We start from the raw sequence: 19,611 nt of genomic DNA, 5'->3' as shown, positions 1-19,611 counted from the left end.
CACTGCCCCGCTGCCTTCTGCCCAGCAGCTCCTGAGGCTCTGCTTAAGCCTGCCAGGCTCCCGCTTCATCTGGTGCCAGTTTCCTCAAGGATCCCGGTCCTTTCCCTTGTGGAGGAGTCTAGAAGGGATCCTTGAGGAAATGAGGAGACCCCTGGCTCTCTCGACTTTGAGGGATGTGGACCCCACTCTCCTCCAGGCACCCCTGGAGGTCCCCATCTGTGCAGTTTCCTGGGGCAGCTGTGACAGCACCACGAACTGGGTGGCTCAAAGCAACAGGAAGCTATTCCCTCACAGTTCTGGAGACCAGAAGTCCAAAGTCAGGGTGTTGGCTGGACTGGCTTCCTGGAGGCTGAGGGAGACTCCGTCCCGGGCCACTCTCCCAGCTTCTGGTAGTTGCCAGCAATCCTCAGGGTTTCTCAGCTTGCAGCGCGTTACTCCAACCTCTGCCTCCGTTTTCACGCGGCCTTCCTTCCCCTCTGGGTGTCTCTGTTCTCTTCTCCGTCTCTTACAAGGACACTGGTCTTTGGATTTAGGGCCCACTCTCATCAAGGATAATCTCACCCCAGGATCCTTCCCTTATAACCTGCAAAGACCCTCATTCCAAATAAGGTCACCTTGACGAGCCCCGGGGGCTACGACTTGGACGTAGCTTTCAGGGTCACATAGTCCAACTCACTGTAATCTAATACCTCTGAACAGAAAGACAGGGTGCCACCTGGGGAGGATCAGGCCAGGATGGTCGACATGGTGGGGAGGGCATTTGGGGCCAATGTTACCCCTCAAGGGCAGGGTCTCCAGGATTCTCTGCAGGAATTGCCTGGGCAAGATCATCGCATGGCCCAGATCCTTCTGCTTGGCCCTTAACCTCATCCCTCAGCCAGCTCAGCATGCACGTGATGCTTAACAGGCGCCGTCTCTAAGTAGACCGTTCCTCCAGGGATCTTCTTGCAAAGGAAACCCTTGAATCTTTGAGCCCCTCAGGGCCTGAGGTGGGAGATGCTGTGCTCTGTGAGTCTGTCGCCCTGCTGCCTGCCCCTCTGTCCACTGCCGAAGGACCAGTTTTCTTTAGAGAGTAATCTTTAGTTCCCAGGAGTGTAGTTTTTAAATAAGCTCTTGCTTTGTAGCATGAAAGGTTTTGTCTGGATTTTCTTTGACAAACACAATAATTAATTCAAGTTATAAGAATAAAAACAGGCCACCCCACACTGGCTTCTTCCTCATTAAACACAGTGTGACGCTGATCAACCCAGACCCAGGCCAGAGCGACTTTCTGAGCGGCTCCAGGAGGTCTCTTGACAGCTGCTTCGGGATGGTGTCATCAGCCGCCGAGCTCTCTCCAGTGGGCTCAGGACCTGTGACTGACAACCAGGCAAGGGCAACCTGAGCATCTTGGAGGCCCAGGGTCAGGCAGCAGAGGCGAGAATAGACGCCTTTGACCTCCAGCCCACCTCGCCTTTCTCTTCTGGGGCAGGAGCCTCCTGTCCACTCACGCCTGTCTCCTCTTGTCGTTTCCAGGACTCCTCCTCCTCGGCCGGACCCGCCCCAGCGGCTGAACAGCAGGGCACGGCTCCCAAAGTCCAGCTGCCCCTCAACGTGTGAGCTGCCGTTTATGTTTTTGGGGCCCCATGCCTTCAGCTTCTCCCTCCCACCCCTGCTAGCATGTCAATGTACAGTTTCTCTAGGGTTTTCTGTTTTGTTACTAGCTGGTTAGTTTAGTTATGCGCATCTAATAATGCTGCTGACAGGAGAGTGTGGAAAACAAAAGTCTAGCAGGTTCTTTTTTTTTTGAGGAAGATTAGCCCTGAGCTAACATCCACCACCTCTTCTTTTGTGCTGAGGAAGACTGGCCTTGAGCTAATATCCGTGCCCATCTTCCTCTACTTTATATGTGGGACGCCTACCACAGTGTGGCTTGCCAAGTGGTGCCGTGTCCACACCCAGGATCCGAACCGGTGAACCCCTGGCTGCCGAAGCGGAACATGCACACTTAACCGCTGTGCCGCCAGGCTGGCCTCTAGCAGGTTCTTTTAATGTCATTGTCTCTAGGACATTTATTATAAGCAGGGTGATATTCAGAATATTTGATGAGGGGGCCGGCTCCATGGCCGAGTGGTTAAGTTTGAGTACTCTGCTACAGCGGCCCAGGGTTTCTCTGGTTCGGATCCTGGACGTGGTCATGGCACCACTCATCAGGCCACGTTGAGGCAGCGTCCCACGTACTACAACTGGAAGGACCCACAACTAAAATATACAACTAAATACTGGGGGGATTTGGGGAGGAAAAAAAAAAGGTTGGCAACAGTTGTTAGCTCAGGTGCCCATCTTTAAAAAAATATTTGACGACACGAATATCATCAGGAAAGGAGCAGCCATAGCATGGAGAAGACCTCAGAGGCCCCTGAGAAGGTCAGGGGTGGGCCCCGGAGGGCAGAGGGCAGCCAGAGCTGGGCGGCCTGGACCTGGGAGCCGTCACTAGTTAGCCACTCAGAAGCAGCTCAGTGTTGTAACAGCCATAACTGTCACACCGTGCACAGCGGCTACATACCGTCCCCACATATAACCAGGTGAGTCACTGTTAGGAAGTGAGAGGCTTATCTTGTTCAGAAAATCTGCTCTTGTGAAATTACAGCTCTTAAAAGATATGTGCAGTTTAAAAATTCTCCACTTAAATAGTGTTCTGAAGACTTAGCTTGCCTTCTGCTCTTTACTTGGCAATGAGTTCAGTGACTTGAATGAATGTTTTAAGGTGGAGAACATGAATTCGGTAAATAATATGGCGAGGTAGAAAGTTCCATAGATGCAATGCCGGTCAAAGGGACACTGAGAACCCGTGTTGTTGCAGACTGGAATGTATTTCAAGCAAAAAATGCCTTTTGAAAAAGCAACTTGCCAAGCTTCAAAAAGTTTCCTAGAAGTAGAGTAAGTTCGCGGTGCCACTCGCTCCCTCTGGACGCCTGTCGGAGCGCCCGCCCTCGTCTGGCGGCAGGCGGGAGGCCCCTGCACACCCTCCCTCTGTCTGGGTGCACACTCCGCCGCCATTAGGTTGTTACCACCAACAGCTAAACATAAGGAAAGTGAGGCTTGCCTGTCTGTTACCCAGCTTCTGAGGGGGACGTGACTGCTAAGCTACCTTCTAGATGTCTTTAGGGTGAGATTCAAGTTTTCACCAACACTGGACAGAAGTTGCTCTCCTCTGACTCTGTCTCCCAGACAAGCTCCAGCGGCTTCCACTCAAACCTGGGGCCAGGAGCTCACGGAGAAGGATGGGCGGTGGTGATCTTGCTTTTCCTGAAGAGCTGGATGCAGGACCCCATCCCTGAGAGGTGGACCTGCATCCATGGGAGACGCTTGGACCCTAATGTAGTTTCCCAAATGAGAGGCAGGACATGGTGAGTTTTTCAAGGACAAGGCCCAGGAGTCTCATTTTGGGGTCCCCCCAAATGGACGCCTTGCACACAGGCTCTCGATAACTATTTCCTCGTTCAGTGAGAGGCAAAGCATTCCCATCCAGGCGTGAGGGCTCCTGGCGTCGGCCAAGACCCCAGTGCTTATGTGTCAGGTCCGCCCCCAAGAAGGCTGCTCTGTCTTTGAGGCCGAAAAGGTAATAGAGTTCCAAGAATATCCCTCTCCAGGAGCTGTGAAGACGTTCTGGAGGCCTCAACCATGCACAGGCCTTCCATGTCACGGGGGGCATTTTAATTTGAGGCAGAGTATCGAAGGACCTCTTTCTCCCCCTGCCTGGCCATGGGGGTGAGGGGTCACTTTAGTCCTCAGCCCTCGGCCCTCTCCCCGTCTGCCTCACCCCCAGCACATGGCTGTCTCTGTTTGGGTTGACATTTTCACTTAGGTAACAGAAGGGAGACTTATGTGTCAGACACTCTTCTTCAAAGGGTGATAAGTGATTTGGCAGGACTGTGTCCATGGTCACAGTGGTCATCTGAGCAGCAGGTGAATCGTGCCAGCAGGACTAAGATTGGCTGTTGTAAGTGTGTGGGTGCCATGGCTGTATACACCAAGTGACAAGCACTGTGGCAGGTAATTTATGTATGTTACAGTACTGTGCATGATCCATTTTGAGAACATGACCTTTGAAATCACGTTTTCATTTGATTCCTAGGGAGGGAAAGATTAGATTGACCTCATTGGCTTATCAAGTAAGAGATTAGTCTGACCGCTTGCCATCCTGTTTACCTCTAAGAAGTTAACAGTCCCAGGCTTACGGTGACAGGCTTTAGGGGTGGGAGTGTGGCTGCCCTTCACCTGACTGTTCTTCCGCAAACAGTGCCAAGAGTCATGTTCAAAGGTCTGAGATTGAGCGTGAGGGGCGCTACCTTCACGAAATCTATGGCCTGGTGAGTGTGCTGCTGTGAGCTGGCAAGTCTGCTGATGGCAATGGCCTTGGACTCCAGGGAGTGCCCACGGGGCTGAGCTGACCGTCAGTCACAGACCCTCACTCTGCAGTCCTCTTAGCACGTGGGTTTGACTGCTGTGGGTGAAGTGTTGTCCTTCAAACACGAGCCCACATCCTGGAAAGGCCTGGTCTCTCGGGTCAGCTTTGGCAGCAGGATGTTGTTCTTGTCCCCTTCTCCCGGTGTTTAAGAGGTTTCCGTGGGCACTGATTTCCTGCGGGTTCAGTTGGGCTGAAACACAAGAAGGGTCTCAGTTTGCCCACCCCATGCATGGAGGTGGCTGCTCGTCTGTGGGGACATTGACACACGCAGACCCGCAGGATCCCACACCCTGTCTTCTCACCTCCTCGGCATTGGGAAGCCACCCGAAGTCCGCTCCCTGGCCCTCAGCATCTGCCCGACCTGCAGTGCTTCCTAGGGGCAGAAACGAGTGTCTGGTCCTGGAGGCCATGCTGCGGGCCAGAGACAGCCCGTCTGAAGGTCTGAAGGTCAGTAGAGAGCACTGTGACTGGGCCACCACTCAGGCTGGGGGCATGTCTCACCCCCACTGCTCCATGGGCATTTCTGAGCCAGACAAGGGGAGTAAAGGCTGCAGGGTTAGGAAGAGAGCCGAGGGCGTGCGAGGAAGGGGCTGAGCCGCCTCCAGAGTCCCGGCACCTTCAGCAGCTTGGCCAAGTCCCCTGAAGCTCTGCTGAGGAGTCAGGGGCGCTGGAGGAGGAGGAAAGCACGGGGTCAGGTGGACAGACTCAAGGTGGACTGCCCCTGCCCCCTCTCCCGGAGCCGCCCTCGTGGGGCCTGAATGCAGCCCACCTTCTGAGCAGGAGACTTCCACAGTCAGAGGGGAAGACTCGTTCCTGTGGGAAAACCCAAAGCCTCCTGAAGTGTGTGACTACCCGATGCCATCTGGGTGCCCTGGGTGTCTCATCAGGGAGGCCGGAGAAACAAGGGGAGGCAGGAGCAGAGTTGCCTGCAGAAGGGGGAGGGAGCCCAAGGGGCAGCAGGCAGCATGCTCCTGGCCGTGCTCCGGGTGGAGGCGGCATCCCTTACTTGGGGGGAGCGGAGGGGAGCTGCTCCCATGGGACTGCAAGGGCAGTCTTGCAGGCCTGGCTGTGACCCTCCTTGTGACCCCACCTCCATTTGTCCTGAGGGTCAAGAGGTTGCTGAGCCACCTTCTAATGACTCTGTGGCCCCCACTTTCTGTGACATTAGGAAAGGGACTGGTGACCAGATGGCACCCCGCACAGGAGAGGGGAATCTTCCCCAACACGTCCATTGCACAGTGGCTGGCCCTGCGTGTCTGTCCACCATGGGCTCGATTAGTGTGAGCTCAGCGCACCAGGACCCTAGAACAGAAGTCCCAGCCCAGGCCACAGTGAGGCCGCCATCCAGGTCCAGCCTTCTCTGGCAGCACCCGGCCTCGTGGTCCACACTTCCAAGGTCACCACACCCGCCCCAGGGTGTGGAGAAGGTGACCCCTGCTGCTCCCGTCACCTTCAAGGAGAGAGCACACCAGGCCCTGAGCAGGGAGGGAGTGGGAGAAACGCATGTGGGAGGAGCAGGACCCCCTGGGCAGAGCGGGGAGCATGGCAGGCAGAGGCTGGAGCCTGGTAAAGGTGCTGGCCGGCCACCTACGGTGACAGAAAGGAGTTGCTCCTTGAGCCAGCATGAGCCGGGCAGGTGGCGGGGTCCCCAGCAGCACCAGGTTTGTCCAAGTCAGGTTTCCTGGAAGCCGACCCCGAGGCTGAGGCTTGTTGAGGACGGCTCCCAGAAGCTGCACCCATGTGGAACAAGCCACTGAGCAGTGGTTGCAGGCAGCTCAGCTGACCCTCCGTGAGCTCTGGACCCTGGCAGCCCTGCAGTTCCCCCGCCCAAAGCGAGCCCGTGGGCCTCAGGCTGCACGGTGCCAGGTGAAGCAGCAGCCTGCAGGGAAGTTCCCACTGGGGGCACCATGGCACGGTCGGCAGCCCTGGCCCACTCTGGGAGACAGTGCTGTGGCCCTTGAGTGGGGACCAGGGCTGGGCCTCACCACACCCAGAAAGAGGTGGGTCTTCAACTTTAGAAACATCCAGAGGGCTTGTGGAAGCCAGATTGCTGGGTCTCATCCAGTTCCTCTAGGGTGAGGCCCCGACTGTGCCGGTCAAACAAGTTCCCCGGTGACGCAGCTGCTGCTGGCTGCTCCGTGGGGGTCACCGCACTACAGCCCCACCGGCACGTTTCCCGTGAGCTCAGTGTAGGAGGGACGCCAGTCCCCGCACTGGCCTCATGGCCACGCGGCCCCCAGCTCCTTCCTCCCTCGGACTCCCAGCATTGGGTTCCACCTGAGAGAACTTTGTCTGAACAGCTCCCGAATGCTGCCCGCTTCTCTCCTCTGAGCGTCTGCACCCACCGCTAGCCCCAGCTGCAGCATCTGGTCACCTCACGGCTCCCTCAGCTCAGCTGTCACCTCCTTCAGGAGGGCTTACCTGGCCTTCCAATTGTGGGTAGTCCCCTCCCAGGCCCCGTGGCAACCTGTGTAGACCCTGACATGGCACCTTCACCACCCGCCTCCCCCTGCCCGGGAGCAGGTGCTCCACCAGCTGGCTCACCTGGCAGTCGTTCGTAGACATCTGTTGAATCCAGTCAGTGAGCGGGCATGTGTCTCGCTAGTCTGGGCCCATGTGGCCCCAGCACCCAGAAGAGCAGGAGCAGAGCTCTTTGCAGGAGGAATGGGAAAGAGTCTTGTTTATTTTAGAAGACACACAAGTAAGCCATCCTGTCGAGGAAAAGGGCAAGAAATTAACGAGGGCACTGAAATCCTTGAATTCCCTCCTTGATTAGGGCAGGAGGGAAATCTGTAGGCAGTTAACAGCAAGTGAATGTCTTGCTATAGAAATGAGCAAGTGCCGCGGCGAGTGCTGTGCTCAGAGATTCCTAACAGGCTGCATGTAAGAACAGACAGTGTGCGGTGCCCAGCTGGGTGGCCACAGCTACGGCCGTGTCCAGTCGACCCTGTCTCTGCGAGGGCGCCTGGGGGCGGGCTGCGGGGCCTGCCATCCCACCCCTGTCTCACACTCTCGGGTCTGCCTAGAGGAGAGGACACCTTTTCCTAACTGGCGCAAAAGCCCCATATTGGCTACAGGGTGAAGGGGAAGAAAGCATTCTGAACCAAATTCTCCTACTGTTGCCTTAAACAAGGTGTTTTTAGTACCAACCTTTTTTGTGTGAATCCGCAGAGATGAATTCTGGTCCTAGAGGGGCAGCCTGTCTGATCTACGCGTGCTTTTGAGCCTGCCCTGAGCCCTCCGTGAAGGTCTGTATAAAGCCACCAAGGCCTTGTGAAGGAACAGAAAGTGAGAGCAGGGCCCTGGGAACCGAGGGGGTGAGCACCACGCAGTGCTGCCTGCTCTGCCCTGCTCCACAGTCGGCCCGTGCCCGTGCCTGGCCACAGCCCCTGCAGGCCCCCTGAGGACAGCTCGCCCAGACACTGGCAGGGCACGCCCAAGGGGATGTGAGTGGAAAGGGAGTGCAGAGATGGCACCCCTGTGGCCGTCACTCGGAGCCCAGACGGAGTGACTTGGTGCCTGGCGCAGGCGGGGAGAGCTGCAGGCCTCAGGCTGACAGCGGGCGGGGCATCTTCTGTTCAACTGTGGTCTGTCCCGTGCTCTCCCTCGAGTCATTCCGAGAGGAAGGCAGATGCCATGTGACATATTCCCCCATGCCAGGCCAGCACCCCGCCCAGCAGGAGCTGCGCGCCAGATTTGCAGACACCACATGCAGAAGACGACCTGGCAGAGCCATCTGTGTTTGGTTTCCCCTCTGAGGCACCCAAAGGAAAAATAAGTCCGAGGGCGGAGATTTTTCAAGGTGAAGTCAGATTTATTTACATCCCAGTCCCGGCAACGCACACCTGGAAGCTGCACTTGAAATACTGATACCAGAGGAGGTATTACTCACTGACAAAGTAAATTTAAAAGAAAGCTGAAAAGAGCGAGCGTGTTAGTGCCCTGGTGCAAACCGGGGCAGCACCTCCCCATGCCATGGCCCCATGGGCTCCGGCTCCAGACCTGGCCTCGCCTGGGCAACCTCGGCAGGGCCTACGGCCTTCGCTGCAGCCTCCACGGGGCCCTGCCCAGGCCTTGGGCCACAGAAGCCCACCTGCCTCTAACTTGCTGCGGGAGCACAGATGCTCCGTCTGTTTGAGCCTCAGTTCCTCAGCCGTGAGGTAGGGGGTCACCCCAACCTCAGAGTTCACCCCTGGGAGAGCTGGCACGTAGCGAAGGCCAGTTTCCTGCCCCAGCCGTGGCCCAGGGCTCCTGGGGTGGGGGTGGAGCTCTGCACAGCTGTCCTTAGGGCCCTGACATCAACTCCTTACAAATGAGGTAAAGTCAGAGTTTTTGACTCTGATGACTTTGAGAGCTGTGCCTTGAGGAAGAGGGCCACGTCGCCCCTTGGGGGTGATGGTGCTGATGGCCTCCTTGGAAATGACACTGTCTGCACTGTCCATTGTGAGCCCCCAAGAGGTGTGTGTATCACGGGCAATCTAATAAATAAACTGGCTGAAATAGCCACTTCCCACTGTGCGGAATCCGGACTGTCCGTGTGAAGAGCCATGATGTAGGATAAATCCGAATGCGCCTCTTGCCAGCAGACCTAAGGGACGTTTCTCTCACAGGCCCGTGCCCAGGATGTGGTACAGGAGGGGGAGGTGCCGTCGTTCCTGCTCCGTGGCGCTGTGGCCCGCGCACGGAGTTCAGCTTGGACAAACCAGGCAGTAGGCGTCCAGCCGGGTTCACCTCTTGTCTGCCCCTGCTGCTGCCTTTGTTACTTCATTAGAAACTATGTCTGTGTGTATCTAAAATAAAAGTGGAATTTTAAAGAAGACTTTGCTGGCTTAAAAGTCTTCATCAAGATGATTTGAGGCCCACAACCTGCAGAACACTCATTTTTGTTTGGTGGGGAAGGATGAAAACAGCCCTTTATGCTGAGAAGTGAGCCCAGAGCCCTTGCTCCCTACACGGCGTGGGCCCTAAAGTGTTGGGTGGGAGAGGGTCAGCTCATTCCCGGAAGACAGAGAACTTCCAGTTATTTGATGGCTGCTCCCCCAGGATCACAAACAGGACTGTTAACAGTTCAGATGGTTTGTGGGGTATTTATCGCAGTTGCTAACACTTGCTTTATTTTTAAAATCTGGAATGTGAATTCCCTGCTGTGGAATTTGGATGCTAATGGACATGGCTTGCTGAGCCAGCTGTGGGCAGGTGCAAGTCCCAGTCCGTGGGCTCCTGAGCCAACGTGAGCTGTCCATGCTTGTCTCCTGGGGTCTGTCCTCTCTCTGGCAGGGACAGCTTCCTTATTTGGCAGATGACTGGGAACAGGATCCCCTTGTCCATAGCTTCATACTCCACTCGGCAGATGCAGGGTCCCTCTGAAGTCACCCAGGTCCCAGAGGCTGGAAGGGTAGATGGAGGGGTCAGGAAAGAGGTCCCAGTCGGAGGCACCCTTTGCTACGCCACCGCCGTGGCCTGGGTCGAGGAGTCCTTGACACCTCCAGCAGCTGGCAGAGCTGGTTTGGTGTCTCTCTTGGAACAAGCTTCTTCATCTCCTGGCTTCTACCCCCCTGTGACTCATGTCTCCTACCTCCACCTTTCTGGGCCGCCTTCCTCCCCTCCCCACAGCTTGCCACCCCCGTCTCTGCTCTCTCCTTTCTGTGGGCTCTTCCAGGCTGCCTCGGCCCCTCCTGGACCGGCTCACTCTCTTGCCCCGTCTTGCAGCCTCTGCTTCTCCTTTTCATTTCCTCTCCTTCCTTTTTAGAGATCAGCAGCCTGCAGCTCCCTTCCCTCTGCCTTCCCCTCCACGCTTCCGTGAGCTCTTCCCCATGGCTCCCATCACCCATCTCTTCCTCCCGTAGTCCCGACTCCCCACATTGGCCTCCTAGAAGAGGAAAGCGAAAACCTGATTGCTCTGCACTATTTTTGTGTTCAAGGTCTGCTGGCAGACCTTGGGGCAGTACAAAACAGGTTTTAGTACATGTACACATATGTGCACACACAGACACACCCACACCCCCTTTCCTGCCTATCTTAGTCTCAAAACCAGAGCACCTATTTTATTCTTTTTTCAACAAATGTTTATTGAGAATCTACTCTCTTCCAGACGCTACTGTAGATCCTGGGGACAGAGCAGGGAGCAAAACAGATACAGATCTCTGCCTCGTGGAGCACACGGTGTAGTGGGAGTGGAACAGGAGGATGAGAGATGAGAGCCCCAGAGGGAGGGGAAGGTACAGGCAAAGGCCCTGGGGCAGAAGCATGGTCAGTATATTCAGTGTGTATACATAGTACACATATATTACAGTATATATAGCTTGGAGTAAAGCTTCCCTGAGCCAAGATTTGGTGGGTCCCCTCAGCTAGAGACTTGTCCGCATGGTCCCCTTCCTCCAGGCTAGACTCTGGTTTCCCTCTACACTGGCCCTTGTCCTTCTCAGGAGGTAGAGGTGGCCCCAAGTCAGCAGGTGGCTGCCTCTTGCAGGATCCTAGCTAAGGACAGGATGATCTGTCACAAGAGGTCACAGCTGCTCAAATTCCCTTGATCCCACAAGAATGTGGTGAGAAACAGGGAGATGAGAGAGGAAAGGGAGGGAACTTAAACTCGACACAGCCCCTCCCTGAGGAGGTCGGCCACCTTGAAACTTCCATGTGTGAAAGGAGCCTTTGGAAAAGGGGTCTTCAGTAAGGCAGAGCTCTGGGCAATAGACCCCAGGGCTTGGCCAGGAGGAAGCCTGAGGTGTAATGCTCTCCCTGTCGTGTGTTCTGTGATCCCAGGCCACATGTGCATGGCGCTGCTCAGGTGCACAGGAAACCCGCAGAGTCCTGTCCAGGACACCAAGTGATGGCTGGTGGCCCGGTCCTTCAAGGGAAGTGTTCAACAGCCAGCAGCCAGCAGGGGCCTGGAGGGAGGAGAAGGATGTGCATGAGGCCCACGGAACTTGATCTCCTCCTGGGCCTGGGGATGGAGGAGCAGGGGTGGGGGACTGCAGGCCAGCAGTGGGCCATGCAGCGGGGCCACAGCGCCACTCTGTGCCGTCCAGGCTCCGCACAGGCCCCAGGAGTGGGTGGAACAGAACCTCAGGCCCCAAACCTTGTTTAACAAGCAGGGGAAGAGAGCCCTGTGTCGGTCCCCAGATGTGTGAAGGAGCAAGGGCAGCATGTGGTTCCTCTCTCTTTGACCAAGGGAACGTGGCTGTTTGACATGGTCTGTGCTGCACACACACACACCCCAAGGAGCCCTCACCCCAGCTTGGCCTTCTGCTCCTGGCTACCGTGTATTCACTGGCCACAGAATCAAAAAGATTGTCTCACATCAGGAAGAGACAGAACGAGGGAAACAGACAGGATTTATGCTTCAATTATGTTTCCTTGAGAGCAGGCACGAAAAGTCGTGCATCATTTGTATCGGTTCACAGGCCTCCCACTGGCCCGGCCTTCTTTTCTCTTTTCCTCCTTCCCGTGCCCAAGCCTGAGCGGTGTGGGAACCCCTCCCCTCCCTGTGGAGGTGGAGGGCACGCGGCATCTGTGATGTAGAGGCAGTGTTCACGTGACTTTTCCGTTTGTAGTCATTCCTCCGTCACCATCAAAGAGCTCCCTGGGAGTCATCAAACGTGGAACACAAAGGGGCCACCTAGGTCTCTTCATGTGTCGCCTGGACACTGTGTCAAAAAGGTGGATTTTCTGCCCATCACAAGCGGAGGGTCCTCACGGGTGATGGCTTCATCTCTCCCCCATGAAGCACAGAGTCCTTCCTGATTGTCAGGGTTCATCTGTTCGCACAGAGAAAGAAGCAGAGATGTGAGCCCCCTTTCATCCTGCGATGTCCAGAGCGGGAGAGGGCTGAGGGCGGGAAGCCTGGAGAGAAGGCAGGTCAACAAGGCCGGGCTCCAAGGGGCAAACAGAGGTGCCTGCTGTGTGTAGGATTAGGAGGTTGGAAGGGGTGGCAGCTTTTATTTTGTTTTACCTTTTTCTACTTTATTTTAAGGCCAAGACATCTTCCTCCCTTCAGAATTCTCATCCTGCTCTGGTGTGTCCTTTGCTAGGCCTCCCAGGCCCAGGCGGCCTCCTCTCTCCCACTTGAACCCTAGTGAATCCTGTCCCATTTCTAGATTCCCTACTCAGAAGGCCCTCCCAGGGTCAGGAGGGAGCTGGGGGGTCTGGGAGCCTCCTCAGAGCCGTGCGTGCACAGATGCCACAGGGATGCTGCAGAGATGCTGCCCTGCGTGCGCCCTGAGGAGCCACGGCCCTGGCAAGGGTCAGTGTGCCCCCCAAGTAGTCCATCCTGGTGGAAGAGCCAGGAGATGACGTGTCAGTCACATCCATCTCTGGTGTCCTACGGATCTGAGCCCCAACCCACTCTCCAGCCTGAATCTTATAAGCAAATAGAGTTGTCTGATCCGGTTCTCTCCATCAGTTCAAAGCCAGCCATTTCCCAGACTCACAAAGTAGGAAAGCACCGTGCAAGGCTCACCCAGCCCTTACAAGGACCCGTGAGACTGGGGCCGAGCACCGCGGGGTGTGTCACACGAGTGCTCGCCCCAGGACGGGGGCTGACTTCAAGGCACAGCTTCTGAAGCCTAGGCCAGGACTTACAACACTAGGTTTGTTCTTTATGTGTCTTAAATAGACTGTAAAGGAAAGTAGAATTTAAACCATTAGTCATGGTACAAATATTGCAAGGGAGAATGCAACCAACACCTCCCTAACTAGACTCTTTTCTTTAAAAAGGGCTTCTGAGCTCTCTCCAGGCTCAGGTTGATTGGAAGAGCCAGGCAGGCAAGCCAGGGCGGAGTCAGACCAGATGAAGGAAACCCACACAGACCTACTTAGTTCACTCTCCATTTTCCCTAAAGTTTTCTCATGACCATGAGATTTAGAAAAAAATGATCAGGCCCAAATTCCTGGTCCCCAGGGATCTAGTTCTGACCCATCCCTAGGGCTTTGGAGGAGGCGTGTAGCCTCACTGAGCTATCAGATGGAAGGTGGTGCCAAGTGCCCGCCTACCAGGCCCCTGAAGGGCTGCGGAGGGATCGTGGGCACCAGCATCACAAAGCGGAAGCTTGTCCGCTCCCCGTGGGTCCTCCCAGGACCCGGGTCTGCAGATGTGTGGTGGCCGTGCTGGGGGCCCCTGTGACTGCCTGGCTGCTTGATCATGAGCAGTAGGTCAGATGCACTGTGCAAGCCTCACGGCATCGGCTGCTCTCTTCAGGCTGGGTTCATCCACAGATGAGCTCACATGTGACCAGGTGATGCCAGGCGCCCCTGCCCGCCCCGCCAGCCTCCATTCATCCTGGGCCCTGCTTCTTCTGCCTGCAGGTACCTGGCGCTCTACGCCTACAAGCCCCAGAAGAGTGACGAGCTGGAACTGCGCAAGGGCGAGATGTACCGTGTCCTTGAGAAGTGCCAGGACGGCTGGTTCAAGGGCACGTCCCTGAGGACCGGGCTCTCTGGGGTGTTCCCAGGAAACTACGTGACGCCTGTCTCCAGGTGAGGGCATCACTGCCTGGGAGAGGGGGAGCTGCCCCACATCCCCCAGCAGCTGACGTCACTGCCTGAGGGGCCACTCAAACACACCGTCTAGAAGGCTTCGAGGGCCCCTGCCCGCGGGGCTTGGCCTGTGAGCTCCGAGCAGCCCTGAACCAGAGGTCTGCGTGGCAAGTGTTTCACCTTCTGAACTGGGTTTTGCTTGTCTTTCCCCAGCCTCTGTGTCATCACATAGAGACCTGTTATGCATAAAACACACACATAGGCCTATATGAAAAGGAAAAGTTATATATTCTCAAAAGTTAACAGTTGTTATTGAGTGGTAGCATTATGAGTAATTAAAATTTCTTTTCTTCCTTGTGCGTTCCTGTGTTTTAGAAATTTTCTGTTTTATTATTTTTATAAAATACAAAAGGGAATTTTAGGAATTTACTGCAGAGGTAATCCAGAGTTGTCTGAGAATTTTCCACTGGGATGAAGTGTCTGCTGCTTGATTTTATTTGTCAGTCTCACTCATGGAACCCTGTCTGGCACAGCCCTGTGATAACACTCCAGAACACGCAAATAAACTGAAGACACAGCCTTCGGGTTCTGCTGTCTTTGGAGCAAGGCTGCCATGCAAATCTTAGCGCTTAGACCTTGTGTTGGTGGCTACGCCGCCTCACAGTTCTCAAAGCGCCAAGCAGAGCAGCGCTGGCCTGGAGATGGCTCGCTCACCCCTTGTCTGACGGCCCTTCCTGCAAAGGCCCGGAATTTGTGAGCCCACTTTATTCAGTTTTTTAAATTATTTCCTATGGTAAAAGTGAGTTCAACAGGTGGCAGATGTGATTTAAAAACATTCATGGTTTTGGCAGGCTGGCCAACGGTTCCCGCGGGAGGGGACTTCGGGCAGCTCTAAGGGCTAAGGAAGAAGGTGCCACCCCGTGGTCCCACGGCCCTGGAATGGCCAACCCTTCTCCCGCGGCTGCAGTGCAGAAGCGCTGACTCAGTGGCACATGGCTCTTCCCCAAGTGAGGTCACGGCCCAGGCATATGAGCCTGGAGGCGGGGCCCGCCCACCAGCCCAGTGGCCACAGGCCTGGCAGCGCCTGTTCTCTCCTGCACGCGGCCACCTGTGTCTCACTACTGAGGTACTGAGGTCCTCAGGGGACAGAGAGGGAGTTTACCTGACTCCTGGACAGTTGGAAGACGTCTGATCCCCCGAAAGTGAACCCACAGAAGCTTCCAAGCCCCGGACTCCGCCACACCTTGAACCCCTCGGCCGGTGTGTACGTTTGGTGGACATGCGTACGGGACGAAGGGGTGAAGCCCATCTCAGAGTGGCTGTGCTCCTCTTGACTTCTGACGCCCTGCACTCTCAACTGGTTTCTTCTGGAAGCTCCGGGGTGAAAGGGCATCTGTTTCTGGTCTGAGACTGCCAGTTCCCTGACATCTCTCGGAAGGACGTTGTCTGTCTGTGCCCTTTCCCAGAGGCCAGCAGAAGCAAGAAGGTGGCCATGTCCAGACAGAGACCGGTCCTTGCTGTCCCTTGCCATCACATGCCGAGCCCCGTGGGGTGTGGCCGAGTCATCGTCCCTCCTGGATGTGTCTGGGGACACACAGCTGTTTGTTAGAATGAATCAAGGCAGCAGCTCTGGTACAAAATGTTTGATTGGCTGGGGTCATTTGTCTGTTTCTCAGGGTTCTTTTGCTATTTCTTAGATATTCACATTGAGAGTTAGCCCCGTGAAGGTCTTAGAAAGGGGGCCCTGCTGTCGCACTCAAGCCCTGGGCATGGTTTGCCCACCAGGATTGTCTTGGCATTGGTTTAGGATCTGTCCCCTGGACTACATGCTGTCATCTCTCAGGTCCAGCAGGGAGGGACGGGCCTTTCGCGCTGGCCTGTGTGGCCTGGTTCCGTCTGTGCCCTCGCCTGACTTAATTCTGCTTTGTTCCCTCAGGGTTCCCGTAGGAGGGGCTGGGCCACCCCGGAATAATGTGGTTGGAGGGTCTCCACTGGCCAAAGGGATGGCCGCAACCATCCACCCAGGCGGTGGAAGTCTGAGCAGCCCAGCCACTGCCACCAGGCCCACCCCTCCCCTGACCACACCCCAGGCCCAGGCCCAGCACCAGGCGGCCTCTCCCGCGATGGGCAGCTGTCTGCGGCACTCAACACAGCCGGCGGCCAGCCAGGCCCGGAGCACTATCCCCACAGGTACGCACCAGACCCCTGGGGATCTCACTCTGCTGAAAAACTTGACAAGGGAGTATCTCAGGGACACAAAATGTGAGAAACATTTTGGCCCAGGTCTCAAGCAGTCCATGGTGGGGCAAATTGTATTTGCTTATCAGAATCACAAGCTTCTGCTGATCTCTGGGAAATTTATTGACTTATCATATTACCCTATCCTGGCAGCTGAAATGGATTAGAGAATTCACAAATATTTATACATTTCATTATAGCAAGAGGACTGCGTGGACTAATAGGATTAACATTGGTGCCTCCGGATGCCCCCGTGAGCAGGGGTGCCTCAGCTGCACAGGCCTTCCCCGTGCCAGGCCCTTAAGGCTTTCCCAGTTAGGCTGCATCTCACTGACCAGGCTGGGACTGAGACCCAGATCCTGGGTGTTCCCTTTCTGAAATGCTCTGAGGCTAGAAAGAGTGCCGGTCATTAATCCTTCACCTTCATGCCAACTTGATCAATAGCCAGGCTGACATAATTTAAGAAAATCCAGCTTGCTCCCAGTGTGGTGTGAGATGAAGAGAAATCATGGGGCGGATCTTAAAGGCCTAGAGAAGGTAAACACATCTTACTTGGAAGCTTAACACTGAGCTAATAAGAACTACTGGAGCTTGACTTACGTGATGCTCCTGGGAGCCCACTCCAGTGACCTCCTGAAACCACAGAACCAGTGACATTGTCACTGTGCAGTGAAGGGAACAGCGGACAGGGGGATGGAACTCTGAATTTCATTAAATGACACACCCCAACCTGACTCTCAGAAATCCTCTCCCTTCTCAAAGTAAGGCTCAAAGGACAAAACAAACACGAATTCTTTGGAGCAATAAAATACACTGTTTCTTAGAATCTAGCCAACCAGAAGATGACCCTTTACAGGTGCTCCAGAAAGCGTCTTCTTGAGTGTGAAAAGTGGAGATGGGACTTAGCGCAGCCAGGGCCGTATTTTCCCCCAAGTCCCTGTGATGGGGGGGGGGGGGTTAGATGCCACTTGCTCACCTGATTACTCCTTGGGGAAGGTGGCCTGCACATTGCCATGCTGATGCCAGTCCGGGCTTGCACGCGGCAGGAAGAGTTGCTGAGCCCTTGAGGGAACCCTGAATGTGATATAAACCAGCCTGAGTGTTGTAGAGTGTGGTCCGTTTCAGTCAGCGTGCCTGCTAACAAAACAGGACCCGTCTCTGCTCTCCGCTCTCACGGACTGAGCAGCTGTCTGGGAGGGCCGTGCGGCTGTGCAGGAGGGTGGGATGTGATGGAGGCTGGGAGGATGGGAAAGCCTTCTCACAGAGGTCCATCCCACAAGGAGCAGCAAAGTAACAGGCAGGAACACAAAGAAGGGCACCCTCTGAAGCTGGAGGAGAGGATAGTCAGACCAACAGAAGTGGGAGCAAGCGCATTCTTGCTCAGCCAGCTGCAAGCAATTCAGTAAAGACAGAGCAAACAGATGCCTGGTTGGGACGGGAGCAGGGAGGCAGGCAGACCTGGGTTTGAATGCTGGGGCTGCCGTAATTGCCACGGCCTCGGTTTCTTCCTCTGTAGAATGGCACTTACCTCTGAGGACGTTGTGTGAGAACCATCCAGAATGGCTTCTCTAGTATGTATTCAGTACATTTAGCTATTTTTATTCTCTGTTAGAGAAATAAGAATATTATTAGAGTACTCAATGCATGAGAGTCAAAAAAGTCAACATAAATTGTTACCAACGATCTAGGGGTGTATTCTCACTTAAAGGCAGTGGGGACCCACCAAGGGATTTTAAGCCAGAGGGATGACACCTTACCAATATCACCAGGCATGGCTGGAGGAGGAGTTGGCGTGGCACAGCCTGAGGCCAGGAGCCACTAGAAAGGTGTTGCTGTGCTCAGGTGAGAGATGGCAATGGGCCTGGACCCAGTGAGTGAGGTTGCAGAATTGGGACAAAATAACAAGATATTTAGGAGGCAGGATGGTTATGACTTGGGGATGGACTGGATGGAAGTGCTCAGGGAAAGCAAGGAACCACGTCCTGTTTCCAGGTTTCTGGAACCAGTTGACTGGGAAAATGACGATGGCATTCCCTGACCTAGAAGAGACTAGAAGGGACTGGCTTGTGGGGGAAGTTAATGACATGCAGTTTTGAGAGGTACAGTGGGTGCTGGTCACACTGTGGCCCGCTGGCTGATTTGGGACAGCCTCCCGAGATGGGGCTCACATCCCATGTGTGAATCTTGCCATCCCTGGTGGAAGGCAGACCCTGCTCTTCTAGCCTGCCTTGCAAGTACCCTGCAGACTTGTGATCTAAACTGGGGACAGATACACCTGCACATGACTTCCATTTGGAAGACAACAGGAGAGGCCACGTGGATGCCTTTTGGGGATGAAGGTGGTAGAGAAAACATCTAGCTTTTCAGGGGAAGCAGCGTGACTTCGTGGGTCCCGTGCCTGATTGTCAGTGGGTGCAGGCTGGACTTCTGGGGTCCTGTACCCAACTGTCAGTGGGTGCAGGGTGCAATTCTAGGGTCTATAGCCTGATCCTCCGTGGGTGCAGGGTGGGTCTGATGCCCACTGCCCAGCCTCATGCTGGGTAGTGCCTGTGTCCAGCAGTGGTGGGTCTGCACCAAGGAAGTGTCACAGAGCCTCCAGGACTGCCTCTGCCACCCCAGACTGTGAGCACTTAAGAGTCTTTCATATATCTCTTTTTTGTTTAAATTAGCCAAGAGTGAGTTCTGTGTCTTTGCAGCTCTTGCCTGCAGGGCCCTGGGGAGGAGCTAGTTGTCTTTTACTGAAAGAGCTCTGCAGCAGTATCACCCGGTGTCCCATCTCTGGCCCCAACCACTACCTTCTTAGCCGTGCCCTGGCATGGCTCAAGCTCACCTGATGGTGGTTCTTGGGAGCCTGTAGCTGGGAACACAGCCTTGTAGTAGCCAAGTGACCCAGTGAGTGCACCGCAGAGCTTGCTGATGTGCTCAGCTGGGTCAGAAGTACACAGAGATACTGATCTCCGGGCCCTGGAAGCTAACGTCCCACCAGGTCCCTTCTCGTTATGCAATCTCACCCACTTACCCCAGCATGTCATACAAGAGTTTCCTGTGTGCTATGACAGAGAAGGTTCCGGCAGCCCTGTCCCTCTGAGAGTGAACAGCCCAGCATGTCAGCCCTGGGTTATCTGCACAAAATGCCAGTATAATGGCCTTTCCATGCCACACCTTCCTAGCAACTTCCTCAATTCAAAGAAGAAAATGGGGCCTGCCAGTCATTTCTCCCTCCATGAAATAACAAGCAGAATCAAAAGAAATGGGCATGGCTAGGGCAGTACCGCATTGCGCCTCAGTCATCAATCACCATAGTAACCACCACGGTGTGACAAGCATTCTCTTCCAGCAGTTTAATTTTACATATGGGAAGCGTGAGGCACAGGATGGGTAAAACAGCTTTCCCAGTGCATTCCAACCTAATGCTGTCCCCACACTATTGCTGTCACAGCCACGTTAAA

The 19,611-nt window shown here is 55.1% G+C and overlaps 1 protein-coding gene across 3 annotated transcripts in view; it reads left to right on the top strand.

Annotated features, from left to right (window-relative positions):
* The window catches only part of SH3RF3 (SH3 domain containing ring finger 3), a 345,250-nt gene that overhangs the window by 257,444 nt on the left and 68,195 nt on the right, over positions 1-19,611 (top strand). For all 3 annotated transcript variants that reach the window (XM_070571921.1, XM_070571922.1, XM_070571923.1), the window contains 3 exons: positions 1,516-1,595; positions 13,754-13,924; positions 15,861-16,114. In XM_070571921.1, coding sequence (XP_070428022.1) covers positions 1,516-1,595; positions 13,754-13,924; positions 15,861-16,114 — 505 coding nt within the window. The remainder of the gene's footprint in view (positions 1-1,515; positions 1,596-13,753; positions 13,925-15,860; positions 16,115-19,611) is intronic.

The sequence above is a fragment of the Equus przewalskii genome, chromosome 14, assembly GCF_037783145.1.
Source record: "Equus przewalskii isolate Varuska chromosome 14, EquPr2, whole genome shotgun sequence".
NCBI lineage: Eukaryota > Metazoa > Chordata > Mammalia > Perissodactyla > Equidae > Equus > Equus przewalskii.
Note: the sequence above shows the minus strand (reverse complement) of the source record. Positions and strands in the feature narration are given on the sequence as shown.